At 43.0% G+C, this 20768-nt stretch overlaps 1 protein-coding gene and 2 pseudogenes across 2 annotated transcripts in view; 2 read left to right on the top strand and 1 right to left on the bottom strand.

The window, feature by feature from the left end:
• The window catches only part of LOC146635387 (uncharacterized), a 37077-nt pseudogene extending 16732 nt beyond the window's left edge, over window positions 1-20345 (bottom strand). The window contains exons 1-9 of the transcript XR_014905457.1: window positions 20065-20345; window positions 17938-18018; window positions 17567-17681; window positions 17341-17474; window positions 16982-17208; window positions 16783-16897; window positions 13900-14126; window positions 13696-13784; window positions 13509-13609 (exon numbers count right to left, since the gene is read on the bottom strand). The product of XR_014905457.1 is annotated as an uncharacterized LOC146635387 (transcript). The remainder of the gene's footprint in view (window positions 1-13508; window positions 13610-13695; window positions 13785-13899; window positions 14127-16782; window positions 16898-16981; window positions 17209-17340; window positions 17475-17566; window positions 17682-17937; window positions 18019-20064) is intronic.
• LOC146635389 (E3 SUMO-protein ligase ZBED1-like) lies at window positions 56-2189 on the top strand. The gene is made up of 2 exons (XM_085346975.1): window positions 56-1349; window positions 1514-2189. The coding sequence occupies exons 1-2, from the start codon at window positions 283-285 to the stop codon at window positions 2187-2189; spliced, it is 1743 nt and encodes a 580-aa protein (XP_085203101.1). The 5' UTR covers window positions 56-282.
• On the top strand, window positions 5358-6049 carry LOC146635388 (18S ribosomal RNA; annotated as a pseudogene; the record flags this gene model as incomplete).
• Window positions 20346-20768: the final 423 nt, after the last annotated feature.

The following is a 20768-nucleotide window of genomic DNA, read 5'->3' as shown; positions in this document are numbered from 1 at the left end:
ATATATATATATATATATATATATATATATATATATATTAGTGCTGTCAAAATTATCGCGTTAATTGTTAAGATCAACGCGAAATGTTTAATGCATTAAAAAAATTTAACGCTGATTTTGTTTTTTTATTAATTTCCTGTAATCTAAGACCTTTAAATTCATGAGCACCTCTGGAGGAGGGGGCAACAGTGTGCTATGCTGGCGTTTGGCCTGACAGAAATGATTAGAAGAAGAAGTGACACCATGCTACTATCTAGCTAACACTAGCTAACACACGCAAGCATGGACGAGGGCGGACTTTTGGGTGGAAAGTTTCTCTTTAAGAAGTTGCCTGATGGCTTGTTGGACAAAACGAGAGTAAGATGCACAATTTGCAAAGCTGAATTCAAGTACCACAGAAGCAGTTCATCACTGGCGTATCACCTGAGAGCAAAACACCCAACTGAATTCACCTCTACGGGACCTCGCCAGTCTACGCTTCAGGAGTATGGTGCTTGTGGACGAATAACAAAAAATGTGAGAGAAAAGGTAACCAATTCCTTGGTTGTTTGGATAGCTAAAAACTGCCGACCAGTTAGCATAGTAGAAGATGATGGACTGAGAGAAGTCATTCGTGCTGCATCAGGAGATGAGTGTTACAATCTGCCCTCGAGAGGAACCATTGTGTCGAGACTGCACACTTTGTATGGGGACCAGAGGGCTCAGCAGTCCAGCAAGCTTGTGCAAGTAAGGAATGTCGCTCTCACCGGAGACCACTGGACTTCGGTGAACAACGATAATTACTTGGGGGTCATGGCGCATTTTATTGATAACGACTGGACTATGCAATCGTTTGCACTAACAGTGAGTAAAACTGAAGAGAGACACTATGCTGAGGCGTGTGCTGACCATTTTCTGAATGTTGCAAACGAATGGAAAATCAAGGACAAGGTAACCACGCTTGGCACCGACAGTGCTCGTAACATGGTTGCAGCCGCCAGACTACTTCCATTTGAACACATGCCCTGCATGGCCCACATTCTGCAAAGAACGGTCACAGTTTCTCTTAATGACAGCGCATTTGAAAGGGCTCTGGCCAAATGTCGCAAGATTGTTGGACATTTTAAGCATAGTCCAGCAAACGCTCAGGAATTAAAGGCACAGCAAGCTGCACATGGACATCAAACAGAACCGCTTGTTCAGGACGTTCCAACAAGATGGAACTCCACCCTAGAGATGATCAAGCGGATCCAGAGAAACAAATTTGGGCTGACCACCATCCTGACTCAACAAAACAGCAAGGTGACTATGTTGACTGACCAGGAGCTTGACAGACTGCAAAAGCTGGAGGAACTACTGGAACCTTGCAGGTAAATACATTTTGTTTCTCATGATTGTGTGTCTATCTTTGCATTCTAGCTTTGTTTTCAAGTATGTTCTCCACCTCCACCTCTCTGTGTATTTTCATATGTAGTTTTTATGTTTGTCTCTGTGTGATTAATAGAAAAATACAGACTTGATCTTTCTATTGCAGATATGTTACCGAACTGCTGGGAGGAGAGCGGTATGTCTCTTGTTCCATGGTGTTGCCAGCCTTGTGTCATTTGTTCAGGATTATGGAGCCCTCAGATGATGACCCAGTCTACGTTTTGAGGTTTAAGAAGATTTTTACCACAGACCTAGCTCAGCGGAGGGACAGCAGCAATCTCACATGGCTGAAGATCGCTACTGCCCTTGATCCCAGGTTTAAAGATCTTAAATGCCTTTCCAAAGATGAAAGAAGAGAGGTGTGGGCATCAGTACATGACCTTCTGATGTCAGAGACGGATGCACACCAACCATCTGTTCAGACAACAGAGGAACCCTCACCAAAGAAGAGCAAGATGTCCATCTGCTTGCTGGGTTCTCCTGATTCAGATACAGAGGAAGAGGAAGATGCTATAGACTGCTGTCTGAATCTGTACAAAGCAGAGCCCAAAATTGACATAGGAGAGTGTCCACTACAGTGGTGGTTAAAGAGAGAAGGAGCACATGCCAGGCTGGCACCTATTGCACGCAAGTACCTGTCAACCCCTACAACCACAGTGCCTTGTGAGAGATTATTCTCACTCTCAGGTCACATCATTCAAAAGAAGCGTGCTTCTTTGTCATCAGACAATGTAAACAGAATAGTCTGCCTCAGTAACTGGCTGAGTGCAAAGAAGGACTAATCCAGATTGCTCCTTTGAAGTGAAAAATGTTCAACATTCTGGGTTTTCAGCTGTGTCTTTTTGTGTTTTAAATACTGAGTTTTGTGCACCCTTTATTGTTATGATATTCACTTTAACCTGTAGGCCTGGGTTCAGTCACTGTTGATGGCCTTAAAGGTTTTTTGTAAGTTTTCACTGTGTTAAAGATTGATGAAAACTATTAAAATTCTCTTTGAATTTCAGCATACATTCTTTGTGTTTATTCTGCATTTACTTCATTGTGTTGCATAAATGTCTGTTACAATCTTAAAATATAAAGAATAAAAAAAATGTAATTGGAGCCAGGCTATTAATAAAGCAATTGAGATTAATCGCAATTAATAACAGAAAATTGTGAGATTAGTTAGTTAATTTTTTTTAATCTATTGACAGCACTAATATATATATATATATATATAAAAAAAAAACACCCAGCACGCCCCTGCGGGCGGTTTATCCTTCAAGCTCGGGTCCTCTACCAGAGGCCTGGGAGCTTGAGGGTCCTGCGCAGTATCTTAGCTGTTCCCAGGACTGCGCTCTTCTGGACAGAGATCTCCGATGTTATTCCCGGGATCTGCTGGAGCCACTCGCCTAGCTTGGGAGTCACCGCACCTAGTGCTCCGATTACCACGGGGACCACCGTTACCTTCACCCTCCACATCCTCTCGAGCTCTTCTCTGAGCCCTTGGTATTTCTCCAGCTTCTCGTGTTCCTTCTTCCTGATATTGCTGTCATTCGGAACCGCTACATCGATCACTACGGCCGTCTTCTTCTGTTTGTCTACCACCACTATGTCCGGTTGGTTAGCCACCACCATTTTGTCCGTCTGTATCTGGAAGTCCCACAGGATCTTAGCTCGGTCATTCTCCACCACCCTTGGGGGCATCTCCCATTTTGACCTCGGGACTTCTAGGTTATACTCGGCACAGATGTTCCTGTACACTATGCCGGCCACTTGGTTATGGCGTTCCATGTATGCCTTGCCTGCTAGCATCTTGCACCCTGCTGTTATGTGCTGGATTGTCTCTGGGGCATCTTTACACAGCCTGCACCTGGGGTCTTGCCTGGTGTGATAGACCCCAGCCTCTATGGATCTTGTACTCAGAGCTTGTTCTTGTGCTGCCATGATTAGTGCCTCTGTGCTGTCTTTCAGTCCAGCTTTGTCCAGCCACTGGTAGGATTTCTGGATATCAGCCACCTCCTCTATCTGCCGGTGGTACATACCGTGCAGGGGCCTGTCCTTCCATGATGGTTCCTCGTCTCCCTCCTCTTTCTTGGGTTTCTGCTGCCTGAGGTATTCACTGAGCACTCGGTCAGTTGGGGCCATCTTCCCAATGTATTCTTGGATGTTCCTTGTCTCATCCTGGACTGTGGTGCTGACACTCACCAGTCCCCGGCCCCCTTCCTTCCGCTTAGCGTACAGCCTCAGGGTGCTGGACTTGGGGTGAAACCCTCCATGCATGGTCAGGAGCTTTCTTGTCTTTATGTCAGTGGCTTCTATCTCCTCCTTTGGCCAGCCTATTACCCCAGCAGGGTACCTGATCACGGGCAGGGCGTATGTGTTGATGGCCCGGATCTTGTTCTTACCATTCAGCTGACTCCTCAGGACTTGCCTGACCCTCTGCAGGTACTTGGTGGTTGCAGCCTTTCTAGCGGCCTCTTCATGGTTCCCATTTGCCTGCGGGATCCCCAGGTACTTGTAACTGTCCTCTATGTCTGCAATGTTGCCTTCTGGTAGTTCAATCCCCTCTGTTCTGACTACCTTCCCTCTCTTTGTTACCATCCGACTACACTTCTCCAGTCCGAACGACATTCCAATGTCATTGCTGTATAGCCTGGTAGTGTGGATCAGTGAATCGATGTCTCGTTCACTCTTGGCATACAGCTTGATGTCATCCATGTACAGGAGGTGGCTGACAACTGCTCCGTTCCGTAGTCGGTATCCGTAGCCAGTCTTGTTAATGATCTCACTGAGGGGGTTCAGGCCTATGCAGAACAGCAGTGGGGACAGAGCATCTCCTTGGTAGATGTTCTTGATGGTGACTTGTGTTATGTACTTGAACTAGGCCTCTAGTGTTGCACACCACATCACCATTGAGTTCCTGATGAAGGCTCTTAGGGTCCTGTTGATCCAGGCAGTGCACACGTTATCCAGTCTGGCCTTGCAGTCTCAGCTGATTGTTCGGTCTACCAGTAGCTGGTGTTTTGCCCCTCACGTATTCTTGCCCATCCCTTTCTGTGCCCCACTTATGTATTGACCAATGTGCCTGTTCATCTTAGCCGCTATGATGCCTAACAAGAGCTTCCACATGGTTCTGAAGCAGGTTATTGGCCAGTAGTTAGATGGGACTGGTCCCTTCTGGAGGTTCTTGAGGATCAGGACCGCCCGGCCCTAAGTTAGCCATTCCGGGTGTCTCTCGTCAACTAGCAGTTGGTTAATTTGTATTGCCAGACGCTTTTGGAGTGAAGGTCAGCTTTGTCAGCCAGTAGGCGTGAACCATGTCTGGGCCTGGTGCTATCCAACTCTTCATATTGGAGACTCTTTCTTGGATGTCTGCCACTGTGATGGTTACTGGACCTTGTTCAGAGAGGGTGCTGTGATCTCCTCTCTGACCCACTAGCCGCTGAGCTTTGCTGTTATGGGTTGCATCCTTCTCCCATATGCTCTTCCAGTACAGTGGTCCCTCACTATAACGTGGTTCACCTTTCACAGCTTCACTGTTTCACAGATAATTTTTTTAATCCAATTTTGCATGCTTTTTTTTTTTTTTTTAATGGACTGGTTCTTATATAGCGCTTTTCTACTCTTCTGAGCACTCAAAGCGCGTTACACAACTTGTGCATTCACCCATTCACACCCATTCGCACAAGCACATTGTTCTAGGTGCTTTCTAAGTAACATTCACACACATTCATACTCCGATGGATGCATCGGAGAGCAATTTGGGGTTAATATCTTGCCCAAGGATATTTGGCATGCAGACTGGGGGAAGCCAGGAATCGAACCACCAACCTTCCGATCAGTAGATGACCTGCTCTACCGCCTGAGCTATCAGATACCGTCGTAGTTCCGACCATAAACGATGCCAACTAGCGATCCGGCGGCATTATTCCCATGACCCGCCGGGAAACCAAAGTCTTTGGGTTCCGGGGAGAGTATGGTTGCAAAGCTGAAACTTAAAGGAATTGACGGAAGGGCACCACCAGGAGTGGAGCCTGCGGCTTAATTTGACTCAACACGGGAAACCTCACCCGGCCCGGACACGGAAAGGATTGACAGATTGATAGCTCTTTCTCGATTCTGTGGGTGGTGGTGCATGGCCGTTCTTAGTTGGTGGAGCGATTTGTCTGGTTAATTCCGATAACGAACGAGACTCCGACATGCTAACTAGTTACTCGACCCCGTGCGGCCCGAGTCCAACTTCTTAGAGGGACAAGTGGCGTTCAGCCACACGAGATTGAGCAATAACAGGTCTGTGATGCCCTTAGATGTCCGGGGCTGCACGCGCGCCACACTGAGTGGATCAACGTGTGTCTACCCTTCGCCGAGAGGCGTGGGTAACCCGTTGAACCCCACTCGTGATAGGGATTGGGGATTGCAATTATTTCCCATGAATGAGGAATTCCCAGTAAGCGCGGGTCATAAGCTCGCGTTGATTAAGTCCCTGCCCTTTGTACACACCACCCGTCACTACTACCGATTGGATGGTTTAGTGAGGTCCTCGGATCGGCCCCGCCGGGGTCGGTCACGGCCCTGGCGGAGCGCCGAGAAGACGATCAAACTTGACTATCTAGAGGAAGTAAAAGTCGTAACAAGGTTTCCGTAGGTGAACCTGCGGAAGGATCATTACTGGCTACAGCGAGCGGCCCCGGCTGCTGTCTCCCTTTTGCCGCTGAGGGTCTCCCGCCACCGTCGCCGGTGCGGGTCTCCCGAGGTCTTCGGCTCGCGCATCCCCCACCGGAAGCTCGAGCCTTAGTCTGGGCCTGGTCGCCGGCCGGACGAACCGACGGCCCCTCCCCGCCTCTGCGCCAAAGCGAGCCCGCTGCCCCGACGGCTTCCTCCGAGGGCCGACGGAGGAGAGTCGGGACTGTGGCTCGTTGGAGGCGGGTGCCGGGGTCCCCGTCCGGCAACTACCAGTACCGGCCCGCCACGAGAACCTCGACTGAAAGCGCGGACTGGCGGTCTCGCCCTGGCCGCTGCCCGCGCGCCTCCGGGTACCCAACTCTCCTCCCTCCTGCGGAGGGAGCACGGGGGGTTCAATGTTCAACAGCGCATTGTGTATGTCAACAAAATGTTTTGCACCACCAAAGGCACCTGCAGTAGCACCCAAAAGGCAGAGGAAGATACTAACCATAGTAGGGCTGGGCCATACTATACCGTTCACGGTAATACCGGTATAATGTTAGGAAACGATAGGAAAATGAAATATCGCGATAGGATGGGAGTAAAACGCGCATGCGCAGTGCCTTTGTTTTCATACGCACATGGCCGATTGTTGAGTGAAACAGATGAACCAGAATTGGTTTGTAAAAATGGTGCAACTTCAGTGATGTGGAACTGGTTTGGTGTTTCTCCGTCAAATACATGACAAAGCACATTTTTTTGCAGAACATGCAAGCGGCCGTCATTATTGTTGTATTTGTCGGACTAAGATGCTCTTAAATCTGGGAGTAATCTGGGTCCGAAACTCCGTATGCTTCAGGTCAAATGAACACTGCAGCATCACTGAGAGTTAAAAACTGTCTAAATTCTTTCATCTTTAATAAAACGATCAGCATTGCTGCTTAACCAGGTGAAACTATGAAGTTTAACTTCCAGGCATCCATGAAAACCAAATTTATTACATTTAACGGAGTTAGAAGTTAGCAGGAAGCTAGCGGGAGTTAGCTCGCTAGTTTCGCTAGTTACCTAAGCATGATATTGCATGTTCTGACTGAGAGATTTCTGAAAGAATTAAAAGGTACAGCTCTGCTATCACTTCCAACATAAATGAAGACAGGAAACTAAACAGCAGTGACGTTTGTAGGTAGAGCTGGGCAATAGAACGATAACGATATGTATCGCGATATAACTTTTACTTGATAGAGAAATTAAGCTATCGCGATAGACTTCGCCGCTCTTGTCCTCTTAAAATAAAAATTTTTTTTAAAAAAAGGTCAGCCAATCCAAACTAAGTAGCGCAGAGCCGAACCAATCACAGCCGCAGCGTCACGTCGCGTGACTTGTTACGTACAGCACAAGTGCCAAGCCGCACGTGTGTTTGTTTGGGAAGCAGGCAGTGGGTAATGGAGCCAGCGCGTAATGGAGGAAATGAGTGTGCCGACTAGAAAAATCAACCGAGCGTGACCGAAGAGAAAACAGATGACGGTTCCAATGCCGGAGAGATTGTCGAACGGAAGAGCCATAGAAGTTCCGTAGTGTGAAGGTATTTCGGCTATTTCAAGTCTGACAAAAAACAGAGTAGCGTGCACTGTAAATTGCACGCTACTCGGCACGAAAGCAAGTCTGGAAATACAATAAACTGGTGCATGCGTCACACTGTGCGCCACGTTATTGTTTCGGTGAAATGAATTTCTACAATACTGTTACTGTTAATTCTACTCTGCAGTGTTTAAATGCTTACATATACACAGTTACTGTCCGTCCACACATACGACTCGGGTCTGCTTCTATGCCCCAGCTTTGTTTACTTTTTCCCACCGAGGCTTCTAGACTTCTGATTGGCCAACATTTCTGCACGGTTAGGAATCTAGCGCCACCTGCTGCTTTGGCATGTTCATAGCAGCGTTTTCCTTCATTTCTGCCTTTATGTGTGGACGGGATTATTTTTTAAAACGAAAACGGAAAATCTCCGTTTTCAAAAACACCCGTGTACGTGTGGACGTAGCCTCAGTCTCTGACTGGAAGCGCTAATTCGTCATTCGGCTTTTGTCAGACTAAAGTAACTGTTAAAACTGTTTGAAAAGCTAAGCTATACAACAAGGAGAGATTGAGAATTTCCTTTTAGTTCTCAGTTTATTTGATACTGACAAAAGTTAGTTTTGTCTGTTCTTCTGTAAAACAAACTAAGATTTATTTTTAGAATTAATATTTTGTTTCTAAGTGGAATTGACAATTTAATAGTCTGTTTCGTTTGTTCTATTTTGAAACTTAAACGCTTTAGCGGCTGCCTTTTGTGTAGTTTGCAATATTTGCCTTTATTTATCTGAAAAAGCCTCATGTTCCTTAAGTACATCTACCCTGTTGAACTTATTATGGGAAATAAATATTTAAATCAAAACAAGCTGCTGATTATTTCACATTTTACTTGTGAGCAACGGCACATTTAAATCTTACAAATATAGTTATTTGGCTTATATCGTGATAGATATCGTTATCGCCTGAAATGAAAAAAACATATCGTGATATGAAAAAATCTCATATCGCCCAGCTCTATTTGTAGGGTTACTGAAGTTGGGCTAGCTGGTATATAATGATGTGCTACCTGATTGCTAGCGACACAGCTATGTTAGCATAACATAAACAGTGAAGCTGGAGGACGAACACTAACACTTTTCCACTTATAAAAGTTAACGTTAAAGTTCCTGATAGTTAGACACAAATGCAATTGCATGGCAGGATGCTGTAAACGGACCAAACTTAAGTCAGGAGAACAACTGAGATAATCCATCCACAATACAAGGTTAGTCATTAATATACTGCAACAACATGGGAATAGAGCAGCTGCAGAGAATTCAACATTAATGAATCAATGGTACAGAAGTGGAGGAAGCAACAAGAATGAGTTTAATAAAGTTTGATTTATCTGACTGCTTTGTTTCGCTTAATGTGCCTTATAATCCCGTGCACCTTATGGTCCGAAAAATACGTACTGTACACTGCAGTTTAATGTTGCAAAGCACCTCGTTTTAACTTCAGTGGATATTATACATGGTTATGCTCAGGATATGTCAGCCCATTTCTACTGGAAATGCCTTTTGGTTAAACTTTCAGCAAGGAATTTGCATTTGCACTGTTACATTTTTATAAAGCTTTACTGTACATAAAAACCAGCTTCTTGTTTAAGAGAAAATAAATGGAAAGTTGTCTTTTTGCGCTAGTAATGTTGTGGAGTTGTATTTTGTCTCGCATCAATTATATCGTCAGTTATATCGTTATCGCAAATTTTCAAATATATATCGTGATAAATATTTTTGGCCATATCGCCCTGCTCTAAACCATAGCACAAAAACTTGGACTTTGAAAGGAAGGTGAAAAGGTAGAAGTTACCGTATTTTTCAGATCATGAGGCACACCGAATTATAAGTCGCATTAAGCGACACAAAACCACAGAAGACCAGAAGTCTTGTTCTTTGTCCAGATGAACAGTTCCCAATTAATCAGGGTATTTAGGATGCTTTAGAACCGCTTGGATTCTTTGGAATGGTATGGAACTTTGGATTTTCCCAGAGACTGACAGTTTGTGAAGAGTATGCATAATTCTGGACATAACACTTTTTGCTCAAATGTAAAAAAAAGCTGAGAATTTTTTTTTCCACAAAAATGCCTCTTGTATATCGTCTTATTATCTTTTGGGAAACACCTGTGCCATTTCCCATCAAAAAAAATAACTTGCTAGTTGAATAAAACTCACTTTAAGTCAAAATTTGCCAGGGGTATAAATAATAATGGGCTAGACTGTATGCTTTCTGGCTGATGTTTTGGTCACTTTTCAATCCTGGTAGTGATTTCACTCTAGTGGTAACATGAGACGAAGTCTACAACCCACACAAGACGTTCCAGCCCTGTATTCCAGTCCTAAATCTAACCTTATCCCTAAAGAGGTCATAAGAGAAAACAAGTTACATAAGACAAGAGAAAGTCACGAAAAACAAACAGAGAGAAAAGTAGTAAACAAATAAAGACAAATAGGTCACAAGTAAGGGGAAAACAAGCAAAGTAAGACAAGAAAGTCATGCAAAGAGAAAAACAGAAACAAAAGCAAGAAAGAATTTTTAAGAAACACAAGTTTGAAACCCAAGAGTGGGAGGAGCAAAGAAAGAGTATAAAAGCCAAGAGAGGCACAGAAATAAATAGAAAGAAATGCCGAAACGTCACGAGGGCCCAATGATGTAAAATGCTTATACACCCAAGATGGGTAATTTTTTGAAACAGGGCAGGGACATCACCACCCGGCCCCAATGATGGCCCGTGCACTTCAGACTATCACGTTAGCCAAAGCCAAATAACTATATTTGTAAGATTTAAATGTGCTGTTGCTCACAAGTAAAATGTGAAATAATCAGCAGCTTGTTTTGATTTAAATATTTATTTCCCATAATAAGTTCAACAGGGCAGATGTACTTAAGTTGGTAACGAGGATCCATTACCTTAATTGGCTGCTTGAATCCTTCATTTTCAACCGTGTTTATTGGTAGCATGTCTTTAGCAAGGCAGTAGGCTATGGCATTCGTTATGTCGCTATGTCTCTCAGCTTTTTTGTCATATGGTAAGACGCTGGAGAATGCCGACTCAATTGACTGTTGCTGCTTCACAGGGATTCCCCTGGTTGTTTTCGATGACGAATTAGCGATTTCAGTCAGAGATTGAGCATGCTCTAGTGGGTGGCACTGCTTCAGGGGACAAAAAAAGGTATGTTGTATAACCAGACTTTGTGGGAACATGCTTTCGGCACAATTTACATTGCGCGCTACTTTTTTGTCACACTTCAAATAACCGAAATACCTCCTCACTACAGAATTTCTCCGGCCCTTCCTTTCGACAATCTCTCCGGCATTGGAACCGTCATCTGTGTTCTCTTCTCTAACCTGGTCACCCAAGCTCTCGGTTGATTTTTCTCTAGTCGGCACACTCATTTTCTCCATTACCCGGCCGGCACGGTGGCTGGCTGCTTCCCAAACAAATACATGTGCAGCTTGGCACTTGTGCTGTACGTAACAAGTCACGTGACTTGACGCTGCGGCTGTGATTGGTTTAGCTCTGCGCTACTTAATTTGGATTGGCTGTTCTTTTTTTCTTTTTTTTAAGAGAGGAAGAGAGAGAGACGAGGACTATCGCAACAGTTTCATTTTTCTAACAAGAAAAAGTTATTTCGCAATACATATCGTTATCGTTCTATCGCCCAGCTCAACTTATTCCCAACCTTAACCAGCACTTTAATGACGTTAAATAGTGTTTTCCCAAGCGATTATAAGAAAAGGAGCAAACGTGTAGATTGAGTCCAAACGGTTTTCATATTTCCTCATTTTTTCCAATGTCATCATTTAGGAACGAGTTGGGTGCCCAAAAACGTAATATGTTGACGATTTGTCACCTAGCGTAAAATGTTACGCTCTGGAAGTGAGAATGTGTTGTCAATACAAGCTGTGGGGATAAGGTTTGCTGTGTCTGTCGGCTTAGTGTCCGGTGTCATGGAGATGCTATCAGGAGACAGTACATCAGGAGCCTCAAGTGCCAGTGTCCTGCAGGTTTTAGATGTGTTCTTGATCCACCACAGCTCATTAAAAAAAAACAATACCTCCTAAATTACTTCCTCAACATGTCTCCAAGTTCTCCAGAGGCCTGGTAATAAACTAATTATCTGATTCGGGTGTGTTGACCCAGGGTGATATCTAAAATCTGCAGGACACCGGAACTTGAGGACTGCAGTTGCCTAATTATCACATAATTATGAATGAAATGTTTTTATTAGACTTGTCTACTGATCATACATCAGAGACATGAAACAGCAGCCCTGTCTAGAACTGAACTTTATTCATGTATGTCACGGTTCTGGGTCCGTTGGACCCAGTATTTTGAGTTTATTATGTTTTGGTTTAATTTTTTATTTTGATAGCTTGCTGCGAGACCTCACACCGAGCACATCTACTGCGGGTGTGGTGTCTGTTATCGGACCCGGATTTAGCAACATCCCCAAAAACCCGAAGAGGAGAGTCCTGGCCCCTAGCCCTGCCAGTGTAGCAGAAATGATGAGGATGATGATGGCAGCAGCAGCCGTTTTTCTCTGCGTGAGTAGTTTAATGTTGTTCGTGTGTAATTTACATTGAGTAGGCTAACCAGGTTATTACATTATTACATTAATGCATGTAAGGTGAACTAGCAAACACCTTCATAGTTACATGCAGCTGTCTTCTTGTTTGATGGCAGATACTCCCTTCACCCTGGCCAAAATGGCTAAAATGACCAAAGAAAAAGAGGGAAACAGCTAAATATGAGAGGTTTTTGGACAAAGTTTGTGTTTTTTCCATTGTTTAAGCACTGCTTCCAGCCAAGAGTGATACCATATATGCCCCATAGCTGTAGAAAAGGCTAACATTGTTATCTTTTTACAAAAAACCAGCTGAACATGAGAGGTTTTTGGACCAATTTTGTGTTCTCCATTCTTTAAGCACCGGTTTGAGCACCGTTTGAGCACCGGCACCGTTTCAAAAGTACCGATTTGGCACCGGTATCGTATAAAACCTAAACGATACCCATCCCTACTGACCAGACACTTTATAAATTCTTTGTGGCACATATCCTTTGAGCTTGGGTCCTATACCAGACGCTTTGGAGCATTGAGGGTCCTAAGCAGTATCTTAGCTGTTTCTAGGACTGCAGTCTTCTGGAAAGAGATCTCCAACGTTTTTCCTAGGATCTGCTGGAGCCAGACTACACTAGGTGCAGAGTCACCGATACATGAAGCTATACATTTTTAGACATAAGTTGTTGCATAGGTGGTAAAAGTGGTTTTCCATGTTTGAGTTTGAGTTATAATTTGCATAGTACAATTTCCTGGTCCGTGTCAGACTGTTCATAACCAACCATGTTAATGCTACAGATGTAGTCCCTCGTTTAGGAATAAGGTGCTCAATGTGTTTTGACTGCTCCAAGAGCACAAACACAATCCAGAGGTCCAGCTGAGGTTCAGGAAGCAGCTACAGCCACCTGTCAGTCAAAGAGACCATGTCCCCAACATTAAGCCTTACCACTGACAGCCTTGCTTGAAATCCTCTATCACGGTACCACTACCAAAAAATGACCACCATCAGCATTCTGAATGACTGCTGTGTAGTGGCTCGTGCTCCAGTAATCATGAAGTGCTTTGACAAACTGGTCCAAACTCAGGTCATCACAAGCTTCCCAAACCATCCAGCAGCATGCCTACAGAGCTCTACAAAGGACCTCATAGTCACAAATGTGTCCTGACCACCCTAGGAGCTATGCTCGGCTACTCTTTATTATTTCAGCTCAGCATGTGATCACAGTGGTGATAACTGAATATTGTACTGGACAGATAAATTAAAAGGCTTTGAACTTACGATTGGGCGAGATGGTATCCATCTGAGGGTCCTCCACAATGTGGACCTTGAGATGCACGTGGGTGTCTGATTGACTGATCTGAGGTTTCTCAGACTCAACTCTGGGGGAAAAGAACAAAATTGGATTGAACTGTTGACATAAATAACAAACTCTAACAGCAGCAGCTTACTCTTTTCTTTGACTCACTCAGTGGTCAGTGTGGTTGAATCCAGGCTGGGTGGAGGAAGTTCAGCAGCAGTAGCATCTTCTCTCTGTAGAGACCTTTTCTCTGGACCCTAAATTTCCACCAAAAAGTAAAAGAATAGTTTTTTTCTGATTTTTCATTCAGAACAACATGCTCCACATTTAAACAATGTTTTCACCCTGATGTTAAATTGGTTCTTGCAGTACCTTCAGTCGGATGTAAATACCAGGATTCCCAGTCCCATTCTTGCAGATCTCTTCTGCAGTCATACTCTCCACTCTTGGAGGAATTAGATTGTGGTTGCGACCAATTAAGATGGTAAAAGGTTCACCAGCAGCCAGCTGAGGGAAAGTGGACCTCAGCAGAGCCAGGAAGTCAGCCTCCTGAAGACCACGAGGAACATTCAGCTCATGAGACGGGTGATTCTGACACACTGAGAGAAAACAGAGAAGCTCACAAAGTCAGAATCAGAATGTCTTTTTTGTCATTGTCACAGGTAGAACGAAATTAGAATTGATCTCTGATCAATGCATCATCCATACAAATGTAAAATTTAAATAAAATTTGTAAAATAAAATCAATCCCCACACACATGCCTCAGTCAGTGCATAGATCACTTCAGGAGTAGCGTGATGGACATTTTTTAGTAGCAGCATCAAGACATATTTTTCTGATTTGGTAAAAGCTGTGTTTGAGTCTGTTTGTCCTTACGCTGATTGCTTTGTACCGTCGGCCCGAGGGCAACAGTTCAAACAGGGAGTGGCCAGAGTGTGAGGTATCTTTTATAATGTTACGAGGTTTTTTAAGACAGCGGGTAGTGTGACTACAGTCAAAGCAGTTTCAGTCATCGACAAGTTAGAAGACATGTTTTCCTGAATCAACTAATAAACGGGTAACTCAGCAAACCTGCACAGAGAGCTGGATGACTAGTACGTTGGACTCTTGAGACATGCAAAGCCTCTAAATCAAGTTAAGGAGCTAATAAGAGGTAGAAAACGTTAACGGCATCAAATCCTTCCAAAGATCTTTGAAGGTTAAAAGCTTTAAACTTACTTATATTTGTGATCTTATCAATCTTAGGGTCCTCAAGGATGCGGATCTTAAGTCTTAAATCTTCTTGACACAGTGACTGTTGTATGTAGAGGGTAGATCCCCGAGAAAGTCTGATGATTTCCTCTGGTGTCACAGAGTCTCCTTTCAGAGGTTTGAGTTTGTTGTGCTTGGCCCTTAAAAAAAGGTCAAAAGGTTCATCTCCAGCCAGCTGAGGGAAGGTAGACCTGAGTAGTTTCAGGAAGTCAGCTTCCTGCAAACCACGATGAACCTTCAGCTTGTGAAGCGGGCACGTCTGAAACACTAGAACACAGAGGAACGCTGAGAGATCAGTTCAATTTTTCCAGTATTAGGAGAAAGAAATCATCACTTTCCTGTTGTACTTTCACTAAATGTTCGTCTGATACTACTTTCCAATTGAATCTGGAATCTGCTTTCACAGTTTGGAGGTACCAGTGGTGACATGGGCTCCTAATGTTCCAATCATCACAGTGAAATCTTCCACATCTGCTCCAGAGTTTCATGTGTACTGAGGTGTTTTCATTGTGTTTTATAATGAAAATATTCTTGGTATTATAGTACATATTTCTTTATTAATATGTTACAATTCTTAGACCAGGGAGTAGTGCAGAAAGATGAAGATGTCCATGTAGAGTGCAGGGAGGCAGCACAAACGGTATATGTGTCCTGACCAATGTTCCCTCTAATTTTTCATGTGTCTGAGCGAACACACAAACTCCCTGAGCGATCCCTTGGACCATTGTGAGCGACATCAGACGTGTGCACTGTGGTCATGCCAGCATCGAATCCATCCAAGTTACATGGTTTATTAAAATAATCAAATTATAGCATTTACATTTACATACAAGCTCTGACTTGTATTATGGGTATGAGTCTGGTCTGGGAGATAGTCCTGTAACGCTCTGTCTGCAAAATACAGTTGATGTCGGGCAGTTAATTATATAGTTACTTCTTCAAAAAAGTTACTGAGTTTTGCAAACAAAGTTTTTTGCAACTGTTTACCTAAAAATGCAACTAAGGCATTTTTTTAAAAAAACATTTCAAACTATTTACGGAACAGTCAGCTGTTCTGCATCAAATTTGATGCCCCCCCATTCCTAAACCACTAAATGCCATATTGCCATATCATGTTTTGATTGGTCGACATGGTACATTTTTCGACGAATGGGAAAGGGTGGGGGCTTTTTGGTTTTGTCTTTGCTCACAGGTGGAGAGTGCTTTCGAGCGTTTTCCTTATAAAACACAGTTTTTACCATTTCTTCCCGCAGTAAATATAAACAATGATAATATTCAGGAAGAAAACCAAACATTGCAGATATTTTTGTCATAACTCTGGTTTTACGTGGCCTATCAACACAATTTAAAAACTGGTATAAAGTCCACACTTGTTCCGTCAATTGTTCTGTCTGTCCTGCTCACATCTCCAATGGTTATACACTAACGTGGCTTCACGCCACATCAGTCACGCCACTTTGCTAGCTAAAACACCGGTGTCGACACATAAGGACGCTGTCATAGCCTGTTAGCGATGTTGATTAGCTGCGTATATACGAATGTGAATCGCATTATTGGCTGGACTATGGGATAAGGTGGCATCGGTCTAACCCCATACGGGAGCAGCCAGTCACTTACTAACACTGCAAAAAACAGAATTGTTAAAATATTTACTTTAATTTCAATTCAGGTTAGATTTTTTTTTTTGCGCGCAACCTAGATTTTCTGTACGCAGTACTCAGCTTAGAGGGAACATTGGTCCTGACCAGGGTTTCAGCTGCTCTCGAGCATTACTGGCATCAACAATTGTGATTTACAAGGTGCAAATGACTGTTTTTGGTATAGAGGTGTGGTGGAGACCATCAGCTTCACCTGTGTTTAATAGACCGATCTCCGAGCAGGTAAAAGGGTGAAAAGCACTTCAGAACTTACCTAGTAGGTAACAAGGTGATATACGGCTTACATGTGCTGCATTTTTATAGCAGAAACATCTAAATTTCACATCATGTTTGCTTTAGACTTACCTTGGTTTGACAAAACATTAATCTTTCGCTTTTCCAGGATGCGGATTCTGAGATTTATATGGGTGTCTGTCTCAGTGGATGGAAGATCTTCATGATCTTCATCAGCATCTTCTTTCTGTTTTACAGAAAATCAAGTTGTCAATGTGTTGTAATCTTTGGTAACGCTGTTGAGATCAGTTAAATCTTCTCAGCACAGTACCTGCAGTCGTATGTAGAGGGTAGATCTCCGAGAAACTCTGATGATTTCCTCTGGTGTCACAGAGTCTACTTGCAGAGGTTTCAGTTTCTTGAGGTTGCAATATAAGAAAAGGTCAAAAGGTTCATCTCCAGCCAGCTGAGGGAAGGTAGACCTGAGTAGTTTCAGGAAGTCAGCTTCCTTCAAACCACGACGAACCTTCAGCTTGTGAAGCCGGTACATCCGAAACACTAGAACACAGAGGAACACTGAATCAATCACAGTGAAATCTTCCACATCTGCTCCAGAGTTTCATGTGTACTGAGGTGTTTTCATTCTGTTTTTAACATTTAAATTTCACATCACGTTTGCTTTAGACTTACCAGTATTTGAAAGCACTTCAATGTTTGGGTTTTCCAATATGCGGATTTTGAGATCTATGCAATTTTGTGATTTGCTGATTCGACGTTTGCCATGTTTTTTTCTCCTCTTAGACGGAACTGTTTGAGTCAAGAACCTAAGGAAAACACGGAAAAACGGGAGCTGGGATACAAAAGATAACACATATACTTTTGTACATAGTAGACATTTATGCACTTGTCTTTTAACCTTGATGTTGTTACATAATCCAGCTCTGTCGTGTATCCTTCCTCCTGCTCTAAATATTCATACTCTTCATCCTCTATCGGTGCCTGAAATCCCAGGCTGCTACTGTCGTCCACCCCTAGGAACAAATAAATTCTTATGTTAGTCACAATTATGTGTTGCCCAGCTCAACAAGAACTTGACCATTTATATAACCGAAAGGGAGCATGCTGCTACTATCTACTGTTTGTGCTTTAAGAGGACATGAGCTAATGTATCTTTCTTATATATATATGTATATATAAGAGACATGTTGTTGTTTCATGTAAGAGACATGAAACAGCAGTCCTGTCTAGAACTGAACTTTATTCATGTATGTCAAAGTAGCTTCTTACTCAGCTCATATTTGTCCTGCTTCTGATCATCCAGTAATGGACCACCTCCATCTTCACAGATGGAAAACAGCTGCTGGTCGTCTGCAAAAGTATGTTTAATGTTCAATTTTAGAAAAACCAAATGTGATATGATAGAAGATAAATGGGAAAAAAGTTTCTAGCAATGTTAAGATCCACATCAATGTCAGTTTTGGCCGGCGGTCATAGGTTCTGTCCAATAATATGACACAAGACTGGAGTAAAAGACATCCATGGATTGACACTTTATTAAAGAAGGAGCATGATAACAGCACAAACACTAACTACAACTAAACAAAATGGCTTCCTTTTATACTCTACCTTTTCAGGTGAGCATCTGGAATAGCCCAAGTATGGGGGTTAACTAATCAAAATGAACACATAACCCTCCACACAAACAAACATACAATAACATTAAAGCACATCACAAACATATACATATTTCCAACACATACTATAAACAAACCAATAACATAAGCTTCACCCATTTCTATCTAAATTAAAACCCTCTTTATCCATACTCCCTAACCTGGCACACTGGTCTGCTCCAAGAGCTCTTAAACAGGTGATTGAGCCGCTTTCACTCTTTTGCTCCACATCCTGCAAGAAGCAACTAGGACAGGTGAGTACCTTTACAAGTTCTCATTTCACATATGTTTAGGTTATTGATAAATGATTAACTGCAAACAGCTCTAACTTTGGCTCTTCTCCGACACAGGTAGGATGGCCAGTCCCACTGTCTCTTTTCTGTTACAAGCTGTCAATTTAATCGTATGTCAAATAACCTAATAAAAGACTCCAAAAGAACTAATGTGTTTGCTTTATTACCCTATTTTAAATTCCCAATCCAACAATTTATTATTAACAATACCAACCAGGTAATGGAACCCCTGGTCTCCATTACAATCAAGTTGATGAGTATCCTGTACGTTTTATACACTGACCAGACACTTTATTAGGTACACCTTGCTAGTACCTAATTGCTTTAATTCTTTGTGGCACATATCCTTTGAGCTTGGGTCTTATACCGGACGCTTTGGAGCATTGAGGGTCCTAAGCAGTATCTTAGCTGTTTCTAGGACTGCAGTCTTCTGGAAAGAGATCTCCAACGTTTTTCCTAGGATCTGCTGGAGCCAGACTACACTAGGTGCGGAGTCACTGATACATGAAGCTATACATTTTTAGACAAGTTGTTGCATAGGTGGTAAAAGTGGTTTTCCATGTTTGAGTCCATGGCGGGGACCGGTTTGCATTATAATTTGCATAGTACAATTTCCTGGTCCGTGTCAGACTGTTCATAACCAACCATGTTAATGCTACAGATGTAGTCCCTCGTTTAGGAATAAGGTGCTCAATTTGTTTGACTGGTCCTTGTGTTTGGAGCTACCTGGTTTTGGCTCATCTTCACTGGCCATCCTGGCATTCTCTTGTCTGGATCCTCTATTCCTTTGACTGTAAGTGCCATTTATAAGTACATGTTTTTATTTGAGCCAATTTGTTTAATGTATTATCTGAAATTTGATGTTTGACAATAATGTATATCATTTGAGTTTATTTTTGAGTCTCGACAGAATATTGAGCTTTATTGTGAAAGTTTTATGTGGAATATAAACAAGCGGACGGCGGAGCCACACAATGGTTTTAGCGTCGTTGTTGCTAACCAAAGTACTCACAAACAGTCGGTCCGGTGTGTGATCATATTAATCATAAGAGAAAGAGAGAACTCTAAGGAATTAATATAGCCACTACAGTAACCATCAAAACCATGAAAAAATATTGGCGTACACAGTTTATTTTGAGACCCTACGAAACAAACGATAGGTACAAAAAAAACGACGTATCGTCAGTTTCAGGCCAATCTCTGTAAACCCTAGATATGGTTGCGTGGGAAAATCCCAGCAGTCTGGCACCAAAGACCTTTCTTTCTCACTCGGATTCTCATTTTGAGCTACTGTAGGTTGTCTTGGCCATTTGAAGACATCAAGTTGCTGCTATGTGATTGGCTCATTTGTTGTTTGCATTAACGAGAAGATGAAAGAGTACCTAATATAGTGGCCGCTGAGTGTTTCAAAGCACTTCAATAAATGTTACAGGGGCTAAAACACCGACCTGCCTCCTGCTTTATCTCAGGCTGCAGGAGCTCCAGCAGTCTCCTCTGCCGGTCGAGCTCCTGCCTGAAGCCCGCAGCCTCCTCCTCATAGTCGGCTACAGTCCGCTCCACCACCGATAAGATCTCCCGAGCGGCTGTGCTCAGTTTGTCGGTGATGATTCCTCTCAGTATGTCGCTCTTGGACATATTAGCGATGTCTGGCTCGCTGTCCCAGCTCTGCACCATCGTCATCATCATCGAGTCGCTCATGAAATAATTTCTTTTTTCCCGCGTGGGAAAATGTTTCTGTCGGATGTTTAACCCTAGAAGTTTTTACCGAGCTAGTGAACGCGCAAATGTTGTCCGGCTGGAAACATAAAAGGAAACACCATCCTAGGAGAAAATGACACATAGCACAGACATAGCACAGTAATAGACTATCACACGTATAATTATATCAGTATTTATTAAAAAAGAACCCCCGCGCCGCCGCCGCCCAAAAAACCCATTTAGGTTTATTTGGCACTAACTGCATTTCCATCACAATAACAGCAGGTTTTAATACATATAATAGGGAGAAATCATGATACATGTAGATTGTGCTCCGAGGGTTACTTAAAAAAGTGTCGCCCCTGTGTTTTCCTGTAGCCTAATTGTAACTTTATTGTAATTATATTGCTCCACTTTCTGTAGAGTATGCAGGAATATTATTTATAAAAAAAAA

The sequence above is a fragment of the Diplotaxodon limnothrissa genome, linkage group LG3 (genome assembly GCF_057381915.1).
Source record: "Diplotaxodon limnothrissa isolate DT_005_m linkage group LG3, D_limnothrissa_male_GT1.1, whole genome shotgun sequence".
NCBI classification, from domain to species: Eukaryota; Metazoa; Chordata; class Actinopteri; order Cichliformes; family Cichlidae; genus Diplotaxodon; species Diplotaxodon limnothrissa.
This window is presented reverse-complemented; position numbering and strand designations above follow the sequence as displayed.

What these genes read in the sequence shown, in the direction of transcription:
- LOC146635389 (XM_085346975.1), top strand. Translation starts at nt 283, where the DNA reads ATGGACGAGGGCGGACTTTTGGGTGGAAAGTTTCTCTTTAAGAAGTTG. An exon ending in GAACTACTGGAACCTTGCAG is followed by an intron (nt 1,350 to 1,513) that starts GTAAATACATTT and finishes TTTCTATTGCAG; the next exon opens with ATATGTTACCGAACTGCTGG.